Source organism: Falco peregrinus, chromosome 8, assembly GCF_023634155.1.
Source record: "Falco peregrinus isolate bFalPer1 chromosome 8, bFalPer1.pri, whole genome shotgun sequence".
Classification (NCBI taxonomy): Eukaryota; Metazoa; Chordata; class Aves; order Falconiformes; family Falconidae; genus Falco; species Falco peregrinus.
In genome coordinates, this window is record NC_073728.1 from 56,581,805 (window position 1) to 56,608,357 (window position 26,553).

At 38.6% G+C, this 26,553-nt stretch overlaps 1 protein-coding gene across 9 annotated transcripts in view; it reads left to right on the forward strand.

Moving 5' to 3' along the window:
• EBF1 (EBF transcription factor 1) overlaps positions 1-26,553 on the forward strand; it is a 283,485-nt gene that overhangs the window by 249,646 nt on the left and 7,286 nt on the right. For 5 of the 9 annotated variants that reach the window (XM_055812620.1, XM_055812621.1, XM_055812622.1 and 2 more), the window contains exons 12-16: positions 18,373-18,438; positions 19,041-19,218; positions 21,036-21,215; positions 24,894-25,088; positions 25,455-25,523. In XM_055812620.1, coding sequence (XP_055668595.1) covers positions 18,373-18,438; positions 19,041-19,218; positions 21,036-21,215; positions 24,894-25,088; positions 25,455-25,522 — 687 coding nt within the window. In that variant the 3' untranslated portion in view covers position 25,523. The remainder of the gene's footprint in view (positions 1-18,372; positions 18,439-19,040; positions 19,219-21,035; positions 21,216-24,893; positions 25,089-25,454; positions 25,524-26,553) is intronic. The other 4 variants (XM_055812624.1, XM_055812626.1, XM_055812627.1 and 1 more) reach the window with 1 other exon arrangement.

Here is a 26,553-nt window from a genome sequence, read left to right on the forward strand (position 1 = left end):
TCTAGAGAACAAGTCTTATGAGGAACGTTAAGGTCATTTAGTCTGGAGAGGAGGAGACCTGGGGGGATTTTATTGCTCTCTACAGCTGCTGGGAAGGAGGCTGTAGGTAGGTGGGGATCAGTCTCTTCTAATTAACAAGCAACAGGACAAGAGGAAATGGCCTCAAGTTATGCCAGGGGAGGTTTAGATTGGATATTGGGGGAAAAAAAAAAAAAAATCACTGAAAGGGTGGTGAAACATTGGAACAGGCTGCCCAGGGAGGTGGTGGAACCACCATTCCTGGAGGTGCTTAAAAACCACATAGATGTGGTGCTTAGGGACATGGTTTAGTGATGGACTTGATAGTCCAGGGTTATCGGTTGGACTTGATGATCTCAAAGGTCTTTTCCAACATAAATTATTCTATGTGACCAACTTCCACCATGTGTTTTATCTACTATAGCATCATGGCTGTTACTAAGTGAGCTGGAGAATCAAATAGGCCAAGTGTGTGTTATTTGAAGACCACTGCCTTTGACTGATGGAAAGGAAGATATGAATTTTCAGACCTGAGACGCAGAACAAATTGGGTTTGATGCCTTAGGCCAGATCCCTCGAATGATGCACATCCAGTATAGCCTTTGTGGTGGGGTAAATCTTGTGACCTTTCTTCTGTAGCTTCCTTGGCCATCAATAGACTTTCATCAGGGATTGTTGTGGGCTTTGATTAGTTAAATTTCTAGTGTCTTAAAGGTGAGAAGATTTCATGAACACCGTAACTTCCTTTGTTTTATATCTTGACAAATAAAATTCAGTATGTGATATTTTTACAGGCTTGTTAAGCCTTTTAACTTTGCCTAGGAAGGCTGTAGACTGTGGTTTTAGGGTCAATGATGTGTTGTCCTTCCCTCTTACCACCAGTGAAACATGCTGTCCTGGAGAGTTACATTTTACATTGGCTCTGTTCACTATCTACAAGCTGTCCCTTTCTTTGACTTTTGGATAGATTTGCAGCAGGACACAGCTTTCATAGGTTGTCAAATTTCCCTCCAGAGATGCAACCCTTTCCAAAGAAAGAGAGCATCCTTATGTAGGGGCTCTTTCATCTGCATCGTGCCTCTGCTACCAAATGTGCAGATATTTTTGGGGGGGATAAAACCTGTTTCTCAGAAAATAGAGGCCAGCCTTCACTATGCATTAGGCATTCGCAAAGCCCAAAAGAAACACTGCAAAACTTCCCTGAACCCAAAGTTTCAGCTGATTAGTAGATGGCTGTGCTTGCCTCCAAATCAAGAGATTGAAGTAAAGTAAGACTGAGCAATTCCAAATTGGGTTGCGCAGCTGGGTGCTATAGTACATCACCAGCTTCTGGAGGTATTGGGGTGCCGTTCTGACACCTGTGGCACTGAGGGGGACCCCAGCGATGCTCTTTTGTGCTGATATGGGAATGCAGCCATCAGGCTGAGCACCTTCCTCTTTCCCATTTAGACTGAGGCTGTTACCACACTGATAACCACACACTCCTGCTATCTAGTGTCACAGGACACAAAAACAGCAGAAGGCTCCATCTAGCTCCATGTCCTGATTCCAACATTTAGCAGGTATTTATGGATAGAGTATGACAGTGAGGGTTAGTACCAAGTCATCTGTCCCCTCATATACCCTCTTTGCTTAATGTGTTTATTCTGAGTATCTTTTCAAGTTGTTTTTTTAAATCTTTAAATCAAGGGAAATTGTGGTTATATATGCAGAGGTATGATTTGATGGCCTAAAAAAAAAAAGTTACAGTTTAAGGAAAGAACAAACTCAGGGAAGAAGCTGGTATCACTATGCAAGGTTAGAGGGAAACAGGATGAAGAGGATCTTTTTTTTTTTTTTTAACTTTTTGTCTTTGGGTAATTCCTTCTGTGCAAGCTTGAAGGTTGGACCTCAAGTTCAGGACTCATTAATATGCCACGCACAGAGGCTGAATGCAGCAGGGGTTGGCACATGTCGACTTCTGTATTTGAGGCACTGATGGTTCAATTCCCAGCATCGCTTGCTGGCTCCAGGATCATAATCAAGGACGCAGTGAGTCTCTGTGCTGGGTGAGCAGCGCTCTTCCCCATGTCATTAAACCAGGAAGGGCTTTGGCAGTATTCCACTATAGACAATTCTCAGTGGCTACTTAGAAGAGAGTTGGAAGCCATATGGCTTCCACAGTGGAACCACGGGCAGAGAGGGCAAATGTAGCAGAGACAGAGAGACAGCAGAGAGAAGGGCAGTGGTTAAAGCTTTCAGTATCCTTGCCTCCATTTCCCCCATTGTCCTGCCAGTTCATCGTAACTTTCTGTTCATTAAAAAGCTTGTATTATGCATTAAATAAATAAAACAAAACACATTTCTGTAAATGCTGCTAGGGTTTGTGGCCGTTATTCCATTGAAACCTACTGTTGAATTAGAGATCTTTCAAGAAGCAGCAATGGTTATAAATTTTGTGTTCATAAGGGCATGCAGTCCTTCCCATGGACCAAGAACATTCTGCTGTGTGACTTATCCCTGTAGTCAAGGTGAATTGCTGAGACCATCAGGTGAGTTAGCACATGCTTTACGCCCATGAGCTGAGAAGGTAACAGCCATATCTGTGTCAACAGGCATTTCTAAAACCATTGAGGCTATTTGAGAAGTTTAATCTCCACTAGTTTAGAATGACTGGTTTCAGAAGTGTTCATTGTTCATGCTTGGGATGAATTTTTTGAAATGTTCCAGCTATCTGCTGGAAGTAGGCAAAGAAAAAAAGTGAGATTTTGATTATTTTTTTTCTGTCTCCCAGTGCTTCAGTAGCCAAATTCCAGCAGAGAATGTTCTCCCACAGTGGGGAGAACAGGAGCACCTGGGAACTAGGGTCTTTGGACTGCTAGACCAACAGTTGATGTGTTTAAAGTAAAAATGCAATATATAGTTTCTGGAGAAAAAAGAGTGGGAGCTGATGTTGGCAGCTGGGCTATGGAGCTAGCTATGGGCCAGAGTTGTGTTCCCTTCTTGTACAGAGCAGGTCAGGGAAAGCAGCCAGTGTCGGGCTGTGACTAGCAGATGTGCATGTCTGTACATACACACACACGCAGAAACACATGCACCACGATGAGAGACAGGCAGTACAGAGGTGGTGGGATTAGCACCCAAAGCTTGGAGTGAGATCAAGTACCAGGAGTGTGCTGGGCAGTATAGTCTTTCCTTTCTAATACAGACAGGAGGCAGATCAGAGGAAACAAGAGATCTCTGGGGAGAAGTGAAAAGAAATACCATGATGCTAATGTTAAGAAATCATACTGTTGTCCTGTAGAAGCAGTCTGTAGAAAGCCTGCCTGTGGAGCTGGGGAATAAGCCTGCACATGTGTGTGCAATTTCCCCGTCTCATGTGTTTGTATATGTGCACACAAATATACATGTGTTGCTGGTTTTTGCATACATAACTGCAGTGGAAATCACTAAAGAGTTCAGATCACAACAACATGTTGAGTCTACTGAGGTTCATTCATGTAACTGCCCTACAATCCTTAAAATAAATCCCTGGCAGATACATTGTGATTCTGCAATTTTGTTAAAACTCCACAGCTATAGCTGTAAAACAGTTTCAACTGTGAGCTAGATTTGAAACACATCCATCCTAAATGATTTAATAACAACGATTCCTCTTTATATGCAATTTCCTAGAATTTGTTTGCCATTTCCACCACTCTTACAACTCATCACTTGTATTTAAATTAAGCACAAGATTGTTCACTCTGTTGAGAAGCAAGTCATTGCATCAGCCCCCTCCATGATCTGATGTCCTCTTCCTCCCAGTCTGTTGCTTAAATGCTCTGTCTAGGACACCCCTTATCCTGAAAGGGACCTTTACTTTTGGTTTCTCTTCACGCAGATGAAGGTGGAGCATGTCTCTGTCTCTCACATGCCTCCCTGCTGAGCAGACAGCACACATAACCAGGTTCCACCTTCCCTTTAGCTCCTTTCTCTGGTCACTCGTTAGATACACAACACACACAACACGCCAGACATGTCCCCACCTCCGCGTTTAAGACACTCATAGAGGACAGGTGGTTATTGGGAACCAGTGGCTGGCAAAAACAGTTGTCTTTTTCCATAGTGAAATCCCACAGATCTGCCCTTTATCCATCATGACATGGATATTGTTTATATTGCAAATGAAGGTTGTCACTAAATGTGGGTGGGTTGGCCCAGGCTTGCTAGCAGAGTTTTGAAGAGCAATGAAGTCAGGGCAACTCAGGTTTGCTGCTTCAGACACAGCCGATGGAAATTCCAGAATGGATCTCCATCTGCTAACTCAAGATACTGCATTTTAACTTAAGTTAGTAACTTTCAGCTATGAAAACACATATTTTGGGTTTTTTTTTCCCACCCAGTGCAACAAGAGGGCTGTTAGAAGACTTCTATACTAAGTATATTCTATACTAAGACTATAGAAGACTTCTATACCTAGTATATTCTATACTAAGACTATGAGCAGGAAGGGAGAGCATGTGGAGAAGAGCTGTTGGACTTCATCTGTATAGCAAGGAGGGCATGAGATATGCTTGGTGGTTTTTACACTGTACTGTAAAATTCATAAGAATGTGAGACCAGAGTTCAGGTTGGTATTGAACCCTTAACAGTTGGGTTTTTTTAATTTCCTACCAATTTGGGCATTTAGTTGGTTGAGGGACTTGTTTAGGTTTTTTGGCAGTTTGGTTTTGAATTTATCCTACTGAAAACGTTCAGGGAGAGAGATTCAAAACTATTGAGAGGAAGATGACCAAGATGCCTGAAGCGGCTATGAAAGTATCACCTTTATGGTGTGGTGCAGGCCAGAGGTATGTCTGGTGTATGCAAAGATTCTGAAATGAGAGCGAGCTGAGAGACCGAGCCACGCTGCTCGCTGAAGGGCAGAGCCACATACAAATGGCTGGCAAGGAGCCCTTTCCTTTCTGAAGGTCAACGGCGTGCATACACATTTCAGTGAATTTTCTTTATAAGTGGGTCAGCATTTACTCAGCAAATGATTAGAGCAGATGGTGTAATTTAGAATCTATGACAAAACTTTTAATAGATCAGGGCTAACATGATGACAAGGAGCTCTGTGCCATTCTTTGTTCCTGATTTCTGCTTTGCCTTGGGGTAAAAATCATGCCTGGGATTGGATTTTCTAGTCTGCACATTCCGTCTGAGCGACTTGAACCACTTGTTTGAACATCCTGTAAGAGGGATCCCCACGTTTCTCTCTTCCTGTATCCTTATTGTTATTGTTTTTAAATACAACAATTAACTGAGGGTTCCAGGAAGGTACCAAACAGGTAAACATGGTCCTTTGGAGGAGCAGAGCTTCTGAAGGAAAAAGCCACAGTTTGAAGAAAGTAACAAAGGCTGCATTTGTGTATTTTGCTCCACGGAGCTGAAAATATCTAGTAAATTGATCCCGTGGGAGTAATAAATACACATTACTTTATCTTGTACTTCATGTCCTATACCCCTGAGCCTTGATAGAACAACACCACTTAATAGACTTAAAAAAAGAGTAATTACAGTCATTGGTTGTGTGATATTTCAGCCCTTCCAGCCCTGCCTGACCTTCTAATTTAGCTCACCGTGTCTAACTAATGCATTTATATTCATCTTTTATGAAGCATGTGTAGTACAAAATTGACTTTGCAGCCTTTAGCAAGCTGTCTTACCAGGTTTAGGATCTGGTTAGTACAGCTTACTGTATAGCATATGTACATTTACGGCAGAATCTTGCATGCATATGGTTCTGATCACCTATTACTTTTTATCCTTTTGGAAATAAAATAAAAAATATTTATTCCATTTCATCATCCCCTCCCCTTTTTAAAGCTTTTATTCATTGCGGCATTATTTACAGCTAAACATGCAGGCAGAAAGATGCAAGCATTTTTAAAATGATTACCACTAATGTTTCTACTTGTCAGAAGTGCTTAAATTTTCCTGCACTTCATCTAAAAACTTAGCACTTTTACCTTTTAAGAATTACAAATTTCTAAGATCTTACCAAGCTGATTTACAAACAGAGCTGACAGTTTATGATGAATGATGTTGCAAAACGTACAAGATGTTTCTCTGTCATTTCTGTGCATGTATATATTAAGAAGAAGATTAAGGAGAGAGAGAACCCCCCTCTGAAAGAAACCCTTGAGTTAGAGAGCACACGCACAAATTTCTCTCCTGCGTTTCCTCATAACTTCCTGCTCACTTCACTCATCCAGCAGAGCACAATTGTTCTCTGTGCATTTTCTCCCACCATATGGTATCCTCATTACCATACACTAAGGGTCCATATGGGGAACTTGTGAAGTGAACTGTATTCATTTTAACTGCCAGATGAGCAGCCTTTTGCTTTGCAAGCTTAGCTTAAGTCATCTGCTGTCTTTATGTTGTTATGGCAACACGGCACCAATAAAAAATTCTAATCTACTGTAAGTGTCTGGGATCACAGTATTTTAAATGCTTGCCGTAACTGTCCTCAGTGAAGATGCTTGTTCTTTCGGTGGGACAAAGGGTTATTGTCAGCTCCAGCAGGTGGCAGTAAAGAAATTGTTTCTTTTTTTTTTCATCTTTATTTTTTTTTTAAAAAAAAATATTATTTTCCTTTTTCCCTATCTTCCCTCGCCTCCAAAAGTCATAGCATTACACAACATGGTCAGTCCTCTACATTTTCTGGGAGTTCTGATGCTGAGGGTGGAAATGCAGGTGATGCTTTTAAGTTGCAACTCAAATGCTAAAGGTAGTAATGTGTGAAACTATGGTGGCAGCTCATGCACTTTATTGACAGAGATCCAGGCTCAAGTCCCACTTCCCCAGGATTCAGAACCCTCCATAGCTACACAGCTAGTTTGGTTTTGAGGCTAGGTTTTAGCTACATTTCCAAACTCCTGAATCAAACACAAAGCTAATTAAGAATATCTTATCGTAATGGAAGTAGGCAGCAGCATCCTTAAATATAAATCATTTTCACCTCTGCAGGCCACATGATACGTTGCATCTCTGTCTCTCTGTCTGTATTGAAAGTGAGTGTTTGTAGTCTCAGTTCATCAGTTCACATTAGCCTCATGCTGAATATTTAAACACAGAACAATTTGAACACACCATGAAGAGAGACAGTGACTGCACTTTCACTTGGAACAGCAAGAGCTCATCTAATAATAATTTAGTAAATCAGCCATTTAGTGGCTCAGTTGTACACTGTATTGTGCCAAATAATATTCAGTTCAACTGTATGCTGGTGAAATTGAAATCCAGACTCCAGTCACATGGCACTTTTTTGCTCAATGGAGAGATGAAATGGAAAATCACCCTCCCAACAGACTGTTTGAATGTAGTGATTTATCAAAAATATAGCAGACTGACAGTATAAACAGCATTTGGTTGTATGTGGTACAATCTATTCTAATTAGGCTTTTATTATTGTGGTTTCTTCTGCACCGATTATTTGATATTTCAGGATTTGCATTTGCATCTTCAGTTTGGTTTATGTATGGGCAAAGAGCAGATAGGCGTAGTTACTGCGGAGCTACAGCCCTTGAAGGCCCAGTCCTGTGGGAAGTGTGGTGAGACCTTTCTGGCCGTATTTTGAGCCCTGGCTTGCAGGGAACACCATTCCCTTAGGAGCAATGGGGAAGCGCAGCTGCTGCTTTTCCTTCTCGTGAAGCGCCATGTATGTTACTTCATCTCGTGAAAGCAGTATCAGATCAATTTCTTTTCCCTGTTCAAGGCTATCAGGATTTGTAGGGAGTGGTAAGGTCTTCTATTAGACTAACTGATATAACTGGAAAAAAGCAGAGAAGCTTTTGGACACCCGAGCCTTGCCTCCTGCATGCTGACTGCACCTTTTCTTGCCTGTTATCAGTGGGTCCAATAAAAGATATTACCTCACCCTACAAAACTTGCCTTGGTTGTAACCGTAGACCATTGTGACTTAAGCCAAACAGCTACACTTTAAGGCCTGTCTCTGATGAAGATGGGGGAGAGAGAATATTTTCCTAGAAAGTATGTTGTGAAGTTTAATTTGTTCCCATTAAAGTGGTGCTTTGAGATCTTTGAATGCAGGGCATTGCAAAAGTGTGAAGTAATGTCTATAATCTCACCTACGGTTTCCATTTCTAGCCCAGTTTTAGGTGTTATGCAGGGGTTTACGTGGTGATGTAAAATATGATTGCTGTGTATTTCGCACAACACAGTCCAATTGAGTAGCAGAAAAAGCATCCTCCTAACCATCATGATGCCATTTAGCAGAGAGTGCTGGAAGCAATAGGATGCCTGTTGTCGTAATTCTTCTAAGAAATACAGAGCTTCACAATCTATACTCAACTGCTGACACTAGAAAACTCAAACATTTTGGTAAAATGAATCAAGCAGTAATGTTTCTTTTATGAGATCTCCTCACAGGAAAGGAAGGTTTGGCACCATTTGGAGATCAGGCTCAGTGATCCATCATAGCAAAGTCAGCTGTCCTGGCGCGTCTCATAGGTCACTCGATCGAACCAGTGGCTCTTACAACTGTATTATTGCTTATGGAACAGTAATTGAGGCACCATGGTTAAAAATTACCTGGTCTAATAGGCAGTGAACAATTTGCACTCAATACAATTATAAGCCAAATCATTCATTTCATAACACTTGGACTAATTTATTTGTTGACCTTTTAATATCCATAGCTCTTCAGTAGTATTAACTGCAACTCTGACAAAATCTCTTGTTCATTTTACTTTCATTGATTTTTTTTTTCCATTGAGGCAATAACAGTTGTTTGAGTACAACCTTTTCTTTCTGTTGTAAAAGTCAATCATGTAACTTATGTTGATATAACTCAACTGGACTTAAATGTCCTCTAAGTACAATAGCATGCAATCTTATGCTACTTGTATAAACACGGATATGCATTTTGGATTTATTTTAAAGAATCTTTTGGAATATATTTGTGGCTATAGATGACAAATGATATGCTTGCTGAGTGGAGAATGAAAACAAAACACAGAAGCATTTTTTTAAAGCAGTGCCACATATGTGTAACACATATTTTGTTCATATATTATGGGAGATCTAAGAGACAGAAATTTTGGAATTTGACTCTGTTAAATTTTGTTCTTTAGAATGACCTAAGCGTCTTTAGTAATAATGCTATATTTATAATTTCATCTGGACATAGCATCTTGTCTGGAACTCCTAACATTTTACAGAATAGAGGTGGTTAATTTTTCCAGAGATGATCTTCTGACAAGTGAAATGTGTGTAAAAGTATTTTTTAATCAATAGGAAATAATACTAATATTTTAATAATATGAATTGCCTTTTTTTTTCAGCTTTAAACTAGTGAGAGCTAAGAGTTTTTTGATAATCAAAAAAGTTACTGAAATATTGATACATTTTGAAAAATCAGTGGCGAGTTTTGAAGCACTTCCATAAAATCTGTTGGCGAGTGACAGTGGTGATCTCTTCACTCACCACTGGAAGAGGAGCCCTGGATTGTGTAAAGTGGTGCCCCTGCTTTTACACTGTGAAGGTGTACACAGAAGGGTAGTGTTATCTCGGTGAAATGTTGGATAAATTTAGTTTATTAATTACATGGTTATTCAACATCTACACCTGCTTTGGATAATTTCAGCTGAATTTTTAAGGCTGTAAATTAAAAATAATAATATCAGGAATAAAATATCTTGTGTTTCTGATAAAGTTGAAAATATTTTAGAATATATTCTAGGAGGCATTTCATTGGAGTAGTCTTTCCGAGCCAAAGCCTCTTTGTACAATAAAATACTGTAAGTCCTTTGAACACATAGTTATAAAATACAGTTGTTACACATTTGGCATTTTATGCTTCCCTAGAAATTACCACTTGGTATCTACATCTAATCTATGGTCTGTCTTTTCATTTCAATTGGGTCTGAAGTGGTCCTTCGTTGTAATGAGAATGCCCCTTTCAAGAGACTTCTTTTAATTATACCGATGATAAAATGTAAGTGAAAGTAGTCATTTGTAGGGGTTATGACTGAGCAGTGTTTTAACTGTAATACTAAAACCTACCAACGTTATTCCAGTCTCTATTTCAACGTTTTTATGCACTCACTCTCCGCAGCACGGAGTGGAATATCAGTGTAGGTCAGAATTTTAATGTGTCTTATTTTTCAGTTTTCCTCCTGCTATTAAAAGTAACATGAACTCTCAATTTCTAACTACTAACATTTCCTACCTTAAGCGTACAATCCAGAAAAGTGTGAGTTTCACAAATCTTACTGATATGCTGGAGGTTTTTTTGTTTGTTTTGGTTTGTTGAGGTTTTTTCCCCTTCATTAGAAGAAAATGTGGATGGGTCTTTAATTGCATATAGGTGAACACTTGGTTTTTACAGAACATAGCTAGGTTGGCGTATTTAGATATTTATATCGATAAATGCATTAATAAAAACCAACTCTGAAAATTAAATGGACAAACCACGTATGTACAATTTACATTTTAATTGCTAGATGGCTCTGCTGATTTAACTCAGCAAACATTCTTGCTTTGTAATACCAAACATAGTTATATATCTCTATAGATTTAAATGAAGCCAAGTGAATTATGCCACCCAATAACTTCTAGATTTGACCTAATGGGAAAACAATTTAAAAGTGATACAAATTGACCTGTGTTTAGAAAGTCTTTGTGTATATAAATTATAAAAAATAGGTATCAGCCTGTCTATTTGCCAAGTAAAATGTTTTTCACTCATACAGATACATTGTGCCACACACAAAATCACAAGCCACATTTAGTCTTTTTTTAATCCCCAGCATTCCAGGTTTTTTTTCTAATGGGCACAATAATATGATCTATAAAATAGAGCTTCTAAACCAGCCTGTGCAGTATCTTTGAATGACAGTCTCAGAATTTAGTGTCTCTGCTCATTTTTCCAAATTCTTTTTAAGTTTACTTAAGTCCAGACCCTTCAAATAATTCAAAACATTCTTCTCCTTCCATAAGGGGACTTTGACAATTTTCCAAAAATATATGGGTATAAAATGGTCATGACAAGACTTTGAGTAATAACTCTTTTATTTTCTTCTTTTCTCTTGCAACTCTCATCTGCAGCTGTTTTCAAAAATAGGAATGTTAATACTATGAAGAGCAGAGGAAGAATTATCAGAAAATCTTACATGTGCAAAACAAAACAAAACAAAAAACCACCAAAAACCCCAAACCTAAAAAGCTCATTAATCTCAATAATGAACATCTGCTTCACAGTATTGTAGATCCTGGTACAAATAGTTTGGGGTAAATTTTCAAAAAGAAATATCTGAGGTTCCTATCTGTGATTGCTTTCTACACGTGTCTGAGTATTTTGCCCGGGGACTGAAGGTATCTGTGGCACATGAGGAAACTTTATAGTGCAAAATGTGCTTTTAGGTCATTGTGTCAAACCTTTGAGGTCAGATCGAAGAATAGAATGTTTGTTCATATGTTCATGGATAAATCAGGAATAATCTTTTTGTTGTCTAGATAGACAGGAATAGTGTGAATCATTGGAAAGTGGTGCAGAGGAACTGCCTTTACATGCTACGATAAATACTGCAGCCTTTGGTACAGCATGGAAAATGTGTTTCCTTTTGTGATCTCGCTATGTTTCAAAGTGAGGGGATCTGTCCTTAGATCCTCAGGGGGATCTTGCAGGAGAACCTGTGGGAAATGCTGTAGGAGATGCCAGAGAATTACCATAGTGTTGATTTCTTAATGACAGTGTTAGTAAGTCCCAAATATGACTGACATCTACCAGCTACCAGGTAATGTGTTGTAGGATGTGGATAGATATAAAAGTACTATATAGTAATATCTACCAGCCCTGCGCTGCATTCACAGAAGGTAGATCGGCCTCATGAGTAAAAATTTGACAGTTTTGAAGGTTCTTGCAGGTATCTGTAAGTGCCTTTTTCTGGTAAACTTAGAGGTCTAGGGTGAGGCATACCGTAAATGCACTTGGGAGGATCAAAGTTCTACAGCTATCAGAGGGACGTAGATGTGAGTCGTGCGTTCATGGTTGGATAAAGTCCACAAAAGAGGTGATTTAAGCACTGGCAGAGTGATTTTAGTTCTGCGTATCTCCTCTCACACACCCCACTCTTCTCCCTTTGACTTAGAGACCTAACACTAGCAGAGAACCCCAGAGCTTTTAGCAACAAAACTCTCCAAATTACTTGCCAGATGCTTCAGTTGATGATAATATGGTGGGAGCATCCAGACTCTAAAATGTCAGTTTATTCAAAGTTATTCCAATGCAACTATATTAATGCCAGTTTATTCCAGGCTACTGTGTATCTAGATGAAGTACACATCTGTGCTAGCTACTAATTCTGTTGCCATTGTTATATGCCCATCATTTATGGAAATGAAGACCAGCAGAATGAGTTGTGTGGATTAAAAAAGGAGGCTGATACCTTTTTTTAGTATCTAAGAATACCCCGTTAGCAGAAGGATAATAGGGGTAAGATGGGAGACTTGCAAGGACAGACTTACAGATGATCATCATAATTTTGTTCCTTCTTTTGTCAGCAGAGTTTGCAACAGAGACTGTTTGAATAGGCTGTGTTTTCCCTATTGCGACGCATTTATCACCTTTGTGGTTAAGAGGTGTTTTAATCATCGATTCTCAATGTTTATGGCTAGATGCCTGCTCGCATTTGCACTTCAGTGTTTGTTCTTTCTGCTGCCTCATATAGGCTTTCTATATTTTATTTATAAGGTTGGCTCATTGTGGAGCAGGTGGTAAGGTCATGCATGACTGTTTTTAGTGCTGTAGATTTAGGCTGTGATTTTCAGTTTGGGTGGAGGCTGATGAGACTACAATGGCTTGGAAAAGCTAAGGTTCCAGCTCCCACTGTAGACTTATTTTCTGGAAGTTGCCACTGAAATTCAGTGGCAGGAATTCAGTGCACTTCCATCTTATAGGCAGCGGTAAGCAGAAGGGGTTTTTTTACCCCTCAAGTGAAGTATGTTCTCTTTCTCTCTCATTTTGCCTTCCTGTCTTTCTAATGTCTATATGGTGTTTACTTCTTCAGTATGATTCAATTATAATATATGGAAACAATTCAGTTGTTTGTTTGCTAGAGAAGTTTTCATCTTTGTGTGAGTACAAATACCTTTTTAGTGAAATGGCCCTGTTATTTTATACTTTCCATTAGGCTGGCATAGTTCCCTCAGTTTTACAGTAAATGGAGGATCTTTACATTTTGAATGGCTTTTATGAGTCTTTATAAAACTATAATTGCTGAAAATGATACAATAATGCAGTGCTCAGTGTAGATGTGGAGAGAAGGGAGGTTCTGGACAGGCTGAAACTCTTGTATATCAAGCTAGATGACTGGCATTTTAGATCTGTGGCATCCTTCTAAATGGCTCTCTACCAACATGCTGGTTTTCCCATTGCACTTGAAAGAGGTGTTCACAATTTTATCTTTATCTATTAAAATATAATGCATAGACAAATTTCATGTGTATGTTTAAAACTTAGTTCTAACACATATCTTTAACTAGCACATATATAGTTTCACCCGTTGAAAATCAGAAGAAAAGTTTGAGCACAAATTATTGTAATTTTGACTTGAAATTTCAGAATGTGACCTTTGCATGGTGAAGAAGGGAACTGGAGTCTGATGTTCAGCGTTTTGACTCTGCAGAGAAGTGTTCTTGCAAGTAGCCATGAGAGTAGGAAGTTAGAAGGCAGAGCCAGGAGGTCAGACATAAGAGTCAAGGAAGTATGAATGACATCATAATCCCTAAGTACCCTCTCAGAAGATGAATGAGCTCTCTCTTGTATTACAATGCTAAAGAGCATTAGAAGGTGATATGATATCTAGACAACACATAAGATAAATGCCTCAGAGTATGCTAGAACAGCTTCTCCCCCACACCCTCCATAAGTACATAAATCCTTTGGTGGTCTCAATAATACAGTATGTGGCTGATGAGTATTATGTATTGTGGTCAGCTTCTTCTTGACAAAATTCATTTAGATTTAAGAAATACCTTGAACATTATCTAATTTAATTACTTAAGCCGAATAAGAGTTACTCTAGATACCCTTTAGCTGACTAGACTCACAGCTCTTTTGGGAGAGAGAGTGGATATTTTTTCACTAGTTGGTGAATGAAAAGTAAGGAGTTGTCAACAGAAAAAATATCCCATCTTTTTTAAAGCTGGAACAAAATGATTTTGTCATGCTAAAACTTGAAATGCAAGTTTCATTATTTTAATGAGTGCCTTCTGAAGGAAGTGCATGCCACAAACAAAACGTGCAAAGTTGCTGTAATGTCGGTTCAAGGTACGTTCTGTCAGAAGTGGATTCAGTCTGAATTTCAGTCTTTGTGCTTCAAAACCACAGTCATTCAGATATGATTTATATAATCTTTCCTACAATAATCTTGGAATGTGCAAAGCTGCAGCAGACATCACTACCCAACCTCCTCTTTTGCTTATGTAAACACCCCTTAGTATTTTCAGGAAGAAAATTTGATTAAAATACTTAACTGCATTCCTGTTTCAAAAATTTAAAAAGTAAAAATCACTCCGTATAAGATCAGCTTCTTTTTGGGCAAAAAATGGACTCTGGATCTGTGGTGTGTAGCTGCATGGAGGGCAGATTTCTGATGCATGGTATGATCACTAATCTTTCCTCTTTTCAATATTTGCTCAATTGTTATTTTTGTAGAACTAAAATGATGCTCATTTGAAATAAAATGCAAGACAAGAAGACCCTCCCTTTAGCTCTAACTACATGCTGCAAAGTCCTTTATTCTAAACCAAAAGCTGTCAGACTTTTAGCCTTAATAGAAGAGTGGATCTTTCTTGACAAATGCCCCCATAAATTAGATATTAGCTTTAGTCAAACTCTGTCTCTCTCAGGAAATATTTCCACTTGCATATTCAATTGGAAGGACCTTACATGATGCCCACTTACTGCTATGAAAATCTAGGCTTCTGAGATGAAGCCAAAAAAATTTCTGTGAACAAAAGAATATCTGGAATAACAGACCGTGAGCTTATGCAGGGATTTCTTTTTATAGAATGTGAGTTTCACTCACTTTTTGATATGTCTGTCTGCTGCTCTGTCCACCTATCTATCTGTTTATCTATCACCATTGCAGTGGTAACATGCAGTATCAATTGCATTTTAAAAGATATAGATCTTTTATATTAGCTGTCCTTTTTTATAATACCTTTTACAAATTTAATCAATGCATTTTAATATACAATATAGTTTAAGTGCAATATACAATAAATATTCGGGCTTCATCTTAAACATGCTCTAGCCTTTAAATTGTTAAAACTGCAGTGCCCTTTCAATCTACTTACATAATGTCATAAAATATACATTTCAAGGTAAATGAAGTCAGCTACTTCAATTTAGTCCCTCAAACTGGTAGTAAATGAGAGGTTAACACTATGGTGCCAAACCCATTATTGAGTAAATTTAGCACCTTGGACAGCTCTGTAAAATCTTTATTGCTTTCCTGACCTGCTCGTCATGTTCTGTCTATGTGTTCAGTGGCTCTCAGCTCTGATTGAAAGGCAATATATTAGATCCCGAACACAAACATGCTCGGGGGCTGCTTCACTGTGAGCGTAATGACATGGAGGTGAGAACAATTTTCTGGTCACTGCAATCCAAGCACCTTGCAAGGTCTGTTGCTCTAACTTATAGAGGACTTTTGGGGCTCCTTTGTATGTCGAGTTCTAACAGTAGCTTCTATGGTAATTTAAGCAGAGCTGTGAAGGGTTTAAGATGGATTCAGAAAATAAGAAGTTAATATCTTGAGAATGTCTCTAGTAGCATTTTATTTGTATTTTTAAACCTAGTTTGTGTCTATAAGAACTACCGTCAGCTCTGGAATAGAAGATACTACTATTTGACACAGGAGTTTTTGTGCAACATCTACTTTGTGTGATCTGAAAATGTCATAAAAAAGAAATACTTTTATTGTGTGAAAATATTGTTAGAGAAAGTATGAAACTCAAATTTACAGACTCTGAAAATGTTGAAAAAAATATAACCATTGACTGGCTGGGAAAATTGAATGCTACTTGTCAAGCATATTTCAATAAACCACCATGGCAATTAGTTTTATTTACATGCAATATGATATGGCATCAAAGAACTTCCAGTGTTTAAGAAATGCAATATATTTGATATTAGGTAGAGCGGCTGTAAGATTCCATGTAATTACCTTATTTTTTAGCATGGTCTTCAATCTCTTTTTAGATGCATTCTAAGGTTTTTAGCTCAGCATTACATAAATAACTATGATTAGTCAGGTAGAGCAGAAGTGACTATTTAAACTTTCTTTTTTTTTTTTTTTTTTTTTAGTAATTTGGCATAATGACAGCTTAGGTTAACAATATTCCAAAGCAGTTTGTGGGCTCTCTATCACATTCTAATTTTCCGTTAGTGAAATATATAGTGCAAACACTTTCTACTGAAGTGAAATAAATCCTAGTTTGCAAAGTCAAACACCTGTGCAGTAATTTTCCACCTAAAATCATGGATTGAAAAAGGTAACATTTTTCAGTAACATCTCTATTCTTCTCTAGTTTGTCCCTTCAGTATGAGGCAAAAAAGGGCAACTTAGTGTTTGGATGATTCTGGTAAAGCAACAAGGATTGATTGTACCTGGAATTTGTTTGTACTCTGTCTGTCCATGATTGTACTGGTAACTGTTGTGGTCAAGGTACACAAAAAGATCCCAAAACAACAACCACAACAGAAAGAAAAAGAAAAAGAAAAGAAAACAAAACAAAAAACAAACACACCAGAAAAAGGCTGTAGCAACTTAACTCCTCAGGATCTGTTTCAAATGCAGTGACTTAAAAATCCATCAATTATATATTACATCTCACTTCTTATGTGGAAAATAATTTCAACGTGTGTTCTGAGAGAGGGGTGTGTGCAGCTGAAGGTAAGCCTAAATGTTTACTGGGAGTACAAAAATCCTCCATCTCATTTTTGAATTTAGGACATTATATATGTCATAAGTAGTTACTGCAGTATGACAACTATTTTATCTTATATTATAGAGAATTTAAAATTGAAAAAAATGCTAATATGCATCTAAAAGCTTGTCATTTGAAGAGTTGTTCAAGGATTTTTGAAGAGGTTATGGTGACAGCAAAATGAATGCAATTATATCTCTATTTTCTGATCAAAGTCTACAGTATATGAAAATTGAGCATTACTGTTTCTTTTTGGTATAAAATATGGCTATTGTGTAAAATATTTTAAGTTAAAAAGTTTAACTTTGTAGAAAACTGTAAAATCCTTAGAATTGGTACTATTTTTGTAAGCTACCTGCAGAAATATGCCATGGTGAATAGGATCGTGTTAGTATATTAGAGCAATACTTAGGGATTGGGAATTACAAAAATACATTGTTTTTCTCAAAGGACAGTCTCGACTGGTTTTGTTCAGGCAATTGGGAATCTGCTAGATGTTTTGAAATAATAATAATAATAAAAAATTCTTCTGGGTTAATTCTGTAATGCATTTTTACATTTTCTATCAGGACTGCTCATAGGGATTTTTTCCAGACTGTAAAATGTAAGAACACAGGAAACTCTGTTATTACTTGAATGCCAGTTTAAAATGCTCCAAGAAATATTAAGTGAAAAGGAACAACTAGAAAAATGGAGAAAAATAAAAATGCCCAAAGTAGAGAACTAAATCCCAGACTGTTTTAAATTATGCTGTCCTTGCAGGGAATTTTTCCAGGAATCACGGCACCGTACTGGGCCATTCTCTCATACCACATGTGTTTTCCTCTTGTGCATCATTTTATGTACATGGATCCTACCCTGACCCATCGTATCAGGATACAAATTGAAGTAGTTGAAAGGTTGTGTTACCAGTAGCATAGGACTGATTGGATATCTTTTGAATGTGGCCTGCTGGGTAAGGTCACAATTCCTGCAGTATGCAATTAAGAATAAAATAAACACATTGAAGGGATTCATAACATGCTCTGAACGACATTGATTGCAGTAATCTAGTAAATGACCTCAGGATTGTATTCTGCAATAAACTGATGAGTGTTTTATAGTGCAGATGGTAGAGACAATTGAGTGATGTATTTTATTTTGCAGCACCAATGATTCTCACCTTTTGACTTGATTAAGCGTGTGTGTGAATAGGATGAACTAGTGATTTAACACCATTCAGTGGTTGCTGAGAGTTGTTACAATTAAGGAGTACCTGGTGGGAGGGAAAGAAAAAAATCCACAAAACACAGTGCAACTCATAGAAGAGTATGAAAGATTCTAATATTTGTTTTCCCCCACAAGGAGTGTACTGAACTCAGAGGAATGCATCTGTTTTTATATTGACAGGAAGTAATACTTAAGAGGGCTGCTGATTTAGTAGAAGCACTCTATGGTATGCCACATAATAACCAGGTAAATGCATTCTACTTCAGCAATTCTTAAACATGGCTATTTCTTAGATGTATAGATAGATCAGAGGCTAAAGGTATGTGATACTACAATGTGAGACAAGAATAAATATAGAGGGCAATGTCATATCTGGAGTGGAGTTTAGTTTGCTTGTTTTCTTTTGTAAAGGGTGTGAATTTAGTGCTTGCAAAAGCAGTGTGTTATTAACCCTGGAGGCATTTGCCCACTTTGACCAGATACTATATAATACGGGCAATGATACGCGTTATGTCTTGCCACCTGGGATTTTTCAATCTTACCCTAAAGACAGCTTTACGGTGGAGTAAGTCTAGGCTCTAGCCCCTTTCTGCCAGTTGGTCTTGTTACACAGAAGCCTGGCTGCTGGGACTGAAACTTCCAACAACTCTCTTACCACCGATGCCAGGATTTATCACGAAGGCAGCAGATCTTATGGGAATTAGCTATCAGTCAGCTAACTGGTTGGGAAAGAAAAGCATCTAGCGTTTGCCTTTGGACAGGGAAACATTTCATTTTAGTATGTAAGGAAAGGTTTGTCAGAGTCACATTGGTAACTTTTACTCTTTTTTTCCCTTCTTATCCTCCAGGAAATAATCCTGAAAAGAGCAGCAGACATCGCAGAAGCACTCTACAGTGTCCCCCGCAATCACAACCAGCTCCCCGCCCTTGCTAACACGTCAGTCCATGCAGGAATGATGGGAGTGAATTCTTTTAGTGGTCAACTAGCTGTCAATGTTTCCGAAGCCTCACAAGCCACCAACCAGGGTCAGGAGAAGACTCATCTTCCTCTCTCTATGAACCTTTTCTGATAAGAGTCAGGGACATGTGCAGAGTAGTGGAGGAGGGATGGTTCAGAACTGAAGGCTAGGAGCACACCCAGGCAGGCACCATCCCGTGTGCAGGCACAGCTTTTGAGTGACACAATGCTGAGATGGGCCTTTCTTTAGTGACTTTTGCCCCAAATCAGGAAAAGCACTTCTGCGTACATCTAAATAGCTTTTCCTTCTGCTCAGAGTAACACTTGTATCTGTGTTTAAATCCCACTAATTTTAAAAGGATTTCTATCGACTTTAGTGTGTACTTAGTGTTAAGTACTTGCTTATATATTTTCCTGAGCATGGATGATCTCTGAGTCTGGGCTGATGTAGCTTTTCTTTATAACACAAAAGTATCCCTTGAATGTTTCTCTGCTTGGTTTGGTTTTGCAAGAGACATAATATAGGCACTGATTTTTTTTTCCCCCGAGTTTGAGATTTTTCTAGATTTTGAAACTAGCAAAAAACAGAAATATTTACAAAGACATTTTCAGAGCTTATTTAATTTTTAGAATAAAGTGGGTTTCACTTTATGTAAAAGCAATATTGTTTTAATTCCTACAGTTAAGAATAATTCTAAAAAATGTGAAGAACATTTTTGTAAGAACCCTTTGCATTTTCCCCTCTCCTTTGCTCTGGTCTATTTATTAGCCAACTTAAAAATTCACTTTAATGTGAAAGTATTAGAATAAGGCTGCTTTCTAGAAAGGCAGACAAAATTATTTTGCATTACATTAAAAAAATAGAAGTGATTTGTAGATTAAAATATTTTATGGATCTACTGTGTGGTAGGAAGAAAAGTTGGCATTTTTTTCTTCTAGGAGTGAAGATGCATTTTGTATTTCTGTGCTTCTAGAAACAAATCTTCCTTTTTTCATGTTTGCATGTTAATTTTCCCCAAAGTATTTTCCACAATTAGGCAGAGATTAAAATTTTAACTTGGTGCCAAATTTGATAGTCATTTTCTACCAACATGATGACCAGACCAGGGCAAAAAGACTGAGGATATCCCACTACTTTAAGAAATACACCCTACATTTTCTAAAGTGTGCAGTGAGCATCTCATTTGAGATGCATTAAATGAGAGCGACATCAGAAGAGGGTTAATGTATCCGAAGTTGGTATGTACTCCTCACTTTGAAAATGTAGGTCATGTTTAACTCTATTTCCTACAAACACCTCTACTAGAGGGAGTGTTCCTGTAATACCCAAGCCTTTGCTTGAGGGTGGGGGTTGCCTGAGGAGCTTTGAAGGCTGTAGGCTCCCTCCTCCCCCTTTGAGCTCCCAGCAGCGAAGGTTCACCATTCTAAGAAAGATGGGAACAGACTTTTTAGTAGAGTCTGTAGCAACAAGACAAAGGGTAATGTTTTTAAACTAAAAGAGAGGTAGATTTAGATTAGATGAGGAAGAAATTCTTTACTGTGAGGGTGGCGAGACACTGGCACAGGTTTCCCAGAGCAGCTGTGGATGCCCCATCCCTGGAGATGCTCCAGGCTTGGAGCAGCCTAGTCTAGTGGAAGGTGTCCCTGCCCATGGCAGGGAGTTTGGAACTAGATGATGTTCCAACCCAAACCATTGCATGAGTCTGATTCTATAAAATTGAGTTACTCAGTGGTAGTGGTGGTCAGCCCTGGCACTCCCCACGCACACCACGGCTGGACTAGGCTGCTGGCTTGGTAGCCCAGAGTTACTTGCTTGTAGCTGTTTGTGTAAGAAACTGTCATCGGGCTAATACCAATTTCTAAATATGTTCCCTCCCCACAAAAGGTTTTACTCGCAACTCAAGCAGCGTGTCGCCTCATGGCTATGTGCCAAGCACCACCCCTCAGCAGACAAATTATAATTCTGTCACAACAAGCATGAATGGCTATGGGAATGCTGGAATGTCGAATTTAGGCGGTTCTCCAACCTTCCTGAATGGATCTGCTGCCAATTCTCCCTATGCCAGTGAGTATCATATGGCTTTTCTGTATTTTGCATATTTTCATTAGAAGGAGATGGTGACTTTTCTGTGATACTCAATATTTAGTTTCTATTTTGAGCACTGAAACAGAGCTTGGTCCTTTCTCTCCTCTCCAAGGCACTGACCTTTGAAGCTGTTTGAAGACATTAGTGTTGCCAGCAATGCTTTTATCTGGTTTTTATTATTATTATTATTGCTGTTGTTATGACTATTATTATTATTATTATTATTATCACCATTATTATTATCATCATCATCATCATTAGGGAGTCTCATAAGAGCTTAAAAAGGATAATGTCTCTCATGATTTGGGTTGATAGTTTCATAACTTAACATATACTCTGTAAATAAGAAACCTTGTCCTCAACATTGCTAGAAATCAGGGAAGGCATAAGTGACTTAAGGTCTCTTGGAGTGGCTTAATGGTCAGTTGTCAGCACACAACTTGCTGAAGTGGGTATGAAAGGAAGCTAAGGATATTTGCTGCAGGAATAATATTTTTTTCCAGCTGTAAGATGTGAAGGGCAGAAAAGTTTACTGTAATAAGACTGACATTTCCATAAGCTGCATGATGATGTTTCTGAGACCTCTGAGCAAATAATATGTTCATAACCTTTATAGAAATTACGAATTACTATTGGGCCTAATCTTGATTGCTTATACTCCATTTGCTTTGTAAGTAGGTATTACACTGACTTCACTAAGAGCTTAGTATTAGTCAGTAAAATGTGACAATGGCTCTTAGAGCCTGTGTTTTAGTGTCTGTACAGCGAATGCCACAAAGATGTAAGTCATACAAATCATATATTCCGTGGTGTAAAGAGCTTATGGTCTGCAGTCCCAGTTATGGAAATATTTATGTGTAGGGCTAACTTTCTGCATTTTGATATTAAAGGTTTAGTAACCTGTTTAAATATAAATACATTTCTATTGGTAAAAGCCTATGAACGTCTTCTGCTGCCTCTCACACAGATCAGTAGTCCCTATTCACATGAGAAAATTAAATGAAAAGGACCTGTCCAATTCCTCCGACTTTACTCACGTGGGATAAAGGATTCCACTGACATCTGTAGAAAGCTGCTAGCAGAATCAGGCCAGAAGGTCTTATCATATAAATAGGTTTACAGGCTGAGACCCTAGTGTGGACAGGACAAACAGACTGCTGAACATACCAAGGTTTACGCAGCAAATCTTAAGTTTAATGGTGTAACAGCAGTAATGAATTATTGTGAATTGCATTGCTAGAGTTCAGAATTAAAAAGCGAATAGTAACCCTGATTTAAAAAGTTACTTCCAAGGCTTCTTAGCTGCTGCAAATTTAGAAGAAAATATTTACCCACATAACTAGTACTTGTAAGTGGGAATTGCTAACCAGTTATTATTTTTGTACTCTAATAATAATGTAACATGTAATGTTACAAAGTACCTTACTTATTAAGTTGAATTTACTGTCATAGAATCTGTGCACTCTGAATTCATAATATAACATGATTGATGAGACATCTCTTTTGGAAGCAGATGCCAGTAATGCATTTAAAATACTCTAGCAGTGTATTATTTCATATTTATGAACAAAGTCCTCTTTAGAATAGCACTTCACTTCCCAGCCCTGCTCCTCTATTCTAGTTATATTTTGGGAGGTTTTCTTGGTTGATCTGTCATTCTGCTAATGCCTAATCCATTGAATCAGAAAATACTTCAATCATGACCTGAAAATTAAAAGGTGGCATTCTTAATTAAATCAATAAACTAATTGCTGTATAGTAGCAATTCAATTTAGGTGCTTTGATTGCTCTCCCTTAGCAAGTACTTCCAGACATAGAGTGACTTCAGACTAAGATTGTATCTGTCAGACTGTGAAACTTTGAACATTTAATTTCCATTAATTGATTTCCTCAGTGTTAACAAATATGATATCAGATTCTCAAATAAGAACTTAAATAGGGTGATTTTTATCTACGTAAAATGCAAGTAAAATAATAATGCAAAATCCAGATTATAGGAATTTTACTCTATAATATGTAATTATTCATAGTCTCCTTGTGCATATAAGCAGTTTCTAAACAGGATGAACAATGAAAGTATGGGATCTTACTATTGGTCCTTTCCTTTTTATTTTTCGTTGGATAAGAGGGGAAACTGGCAGTATTGTCTGCCTATAAAAGTAATTGGCTTTATTTTCATAAAAACAAATTCACTTAAAACCTCAATGGTAAATATGTGTTTACAAACTGAATCTCCTATATAACAGCTTTGCATTTTGGACAATCAATTCAGTTTTGAAAAAAAAAACCAAAACAAAAACCAAAAAAAAAAAGGATCTACATTTACTTAGGAAAGACTCTTATTATAGTCAATCTTGTAGTTAAAGCCAGATCTTCATCTGATGCATACCAGAATTGCTTACCTATTCCAGCTGAGATTCCAGTCAATGGCTCTGAATGAGAATGTTGTATTGACTGTATTCATTCAGATGCTGATCATAGATCCTCTGGGAGAATTGTCTTGACCATTATAAAACAGACTTTCATTTTCAAAATTCTCTGTTTCAGGTGAATTCAGCTCCATTCCTGTGCATAAATAAAATGGCCATGTGAGAAATATGACTGGTTTTCATGTCTCTGAGAATTCCTAGGAAGTCCCCACAGCAGAAACTTTCCCAAAGCTGATGGACACAGAGAAGGTGGAGACTGATTTTAGTGCTAGTAGTTATAACATGGAAAACATCTGTGGCCATTGTGAGAAAGGTTCTAGTGGTTTCTCCCTTTTAGAGAAATAAAAAAAAAAACCACATGACTTCTGTCAGTTATCCACACATTCTTTTGTGCAACAGAAACTGAACACACTAGAGCCAGGAGACCAAAGGAGTATAAAACTGTCAGAGCAGCCATCTCACTGGTTGCTTCATGCTGGACAGCCTCCATGTATATATATGTTTGTGTATATATATTCACAACTTTCAGAATAACTCCTCTGAACCCTAGTTTTTCAGGGTTTGAGAGAGGAAAGAAATCCAACCATTTTTGCTGACTTTTGGCAAGCACATTGACTGGGTCACCACTAAGAACTTTCTACCTTCTGCAAGTTTGCTTGAAACCCTGTAGGTCTTTCTGGAACCATCTTGCTACAAGGAAAGCATGGCTTAAAACGGTGGGTTTGGAGGCCAGTTAAAAACTCAAACCTTTCCAAGTTAAAAATTCCAGATTCAGATTCATACTTCAATCGCTGTTCTTTCCCATCAGCTTTGTAATCCCTGAGTTACCTACACAGTCTGGATTCCCTCTTATCCACCTACACAAAGACGTTACCGTTTCAGACCAAGGCACTGGCTAATACCACTCATTAGAAAAGTTTGAAATGGGATGGCAGGGCAGGGTTGTTGTAAGAATGAAAAGTTGTAGTGACAGAGAATTAAGTGAGTGTTTAAAAGCTCCTAGAATTATGGCTTCTGAAGACCTGCAAAACAAAACAAAACAAAACAAGCAGGTTTCCTGTAGTGATCGATCGTACTTTGTGAACAACCAGAAATCTAACTGCAGTAAAGGCCTTGGCCATTTGAAATCAGACCCAGTGCATCCAAGAAGCAGAGTTCTTTTGTTTCTGCAGCCTACTGATTATCTAATGCTAAGGAATGCCTCTCGGGGTGTCTTTTTTTCCTCTAGTTGTGCCATCAAGTCCAACAATGGCCTCGTCCACTAGCCTCCCCTCAAACTGTAGCAGTTCCTCTGGGATTTTCTCCTTCTCACCAGCCAACATGGTCTCAGCCGTGAAACAGAAGAGTGCTTTTGCGCCTGTTGTGAGACCGCAAACTTCTCCTCCTCCCACCTGCACCAGCACCAATGGCAATAGCCTGCAAGGTAGGTGAAACCAAGTCTGGAGCGTAGATGGCTGCTCTCAAAACCACGAGTTCCTGGTGCCTTGCGAGGCTCTAAGCGACACTGAGTTGTCAAAGGGGATAGAAGACAATGGGGGATTGCTGGTGGTCTCTGTCCTAAAATTTCCTCCTGTAAAGAGTAACTGGACTCCACCACCAGCCCACCTAGTACCATGCAGGTATTTGGCAACCACCCTATCTCTAACTCGACTAATACTGCTGAATTGAGAGGCTGTGTCTTTTAAAGCACAGACCTACTGTTATGATAAAAACGAGTAATATTTCAGCTTACTAATACCATCCTTTTTCTTTCTTTCCTCTCTTATTCCCTGTTGTCGTCCTTTATCAGACCAGTCTTTTGTGGACTCTAGCAAGTACTCCACTGCAGGGTCTCTCCAGGGGCTGGCCTTCTCCTGAAGTACGTCACTCAATCTTCCCTTCCTTTTTTTCCTTTGTCATAGTACACTTGTGCAGAAATCCTACTGAGAGCAAATAGACCGTTACAGAGCTTGGCAGAAACCTTTGCCTTTCATAAATAGAAGACACATTACAAACTAACAGCAGCATTTTCCAGTTTAACTCATACCAGGGCAAACATTAGTTTCCACTGATTAATGTACTTCTATGCCAATTAATTCCATAAATGGCGCAGGGCCTTTTTGAAAGCCTATTCAACTGTTGGTATCAAGGGGCTGCTCCTTTCTGCATCCCTTCCCCTCTCATTACAAAGTATTCCAACATTAGCACCTAAATGCGTTTTCAAGCGTTGATGCAAGCCGAGGCAGTGACAGACAAAAGCTTGTCAAACCGAGGATGCTGCAAAGACCAGCACTGCCCATTTCATTGTTTGGTTCAGCCTGTTTTACAACACTGTGCCTCAACCTTCCTGTGTAATTACCTCACTGTGCCTTAGTGTGCTGGGAGAGATATTTTCATGCTCGCTTAGACGGAGGAGTTTCCCTAAAGCAGATGCAGCCAGCAGCCTCCAACTGTGCCAGAGGTGGGAAAGATGGTGCGGTACGCATTGTGCTTCCCCCAGACCTGAGCTCTGGGGTTTTTTTCCATGTCCCTGTGCAAATTATCCAAAGAACATCAAACCGGGAATAAAACCCATCATTTTTAAAACCATGTTTATAAGGAGCTGTGCAGAGCAGGGGCAGGATGGTTCCACAGGCTCCACATGTCACTCTACGGCCTTTGGAAAGAGAAGCACTGGGCTCGCGGGCATGATGTTGATAGCACCGTTAACAGCCAAAAAAGCCTATATACAAGTAGAGTGGAAGGAATTAATTCATAAAAGCTGGGAGCTATTGTGACTGAAGGAAAGCATTGTCCTCAGTGTGTTTTACATTGGTGAACTGGAGGGAGGAATCCTTGCAGATGTACACACATGCACACAGAAATTGTGAAAATACTAGGAATGTGTAAGCAGAATTTATGTACCTTTG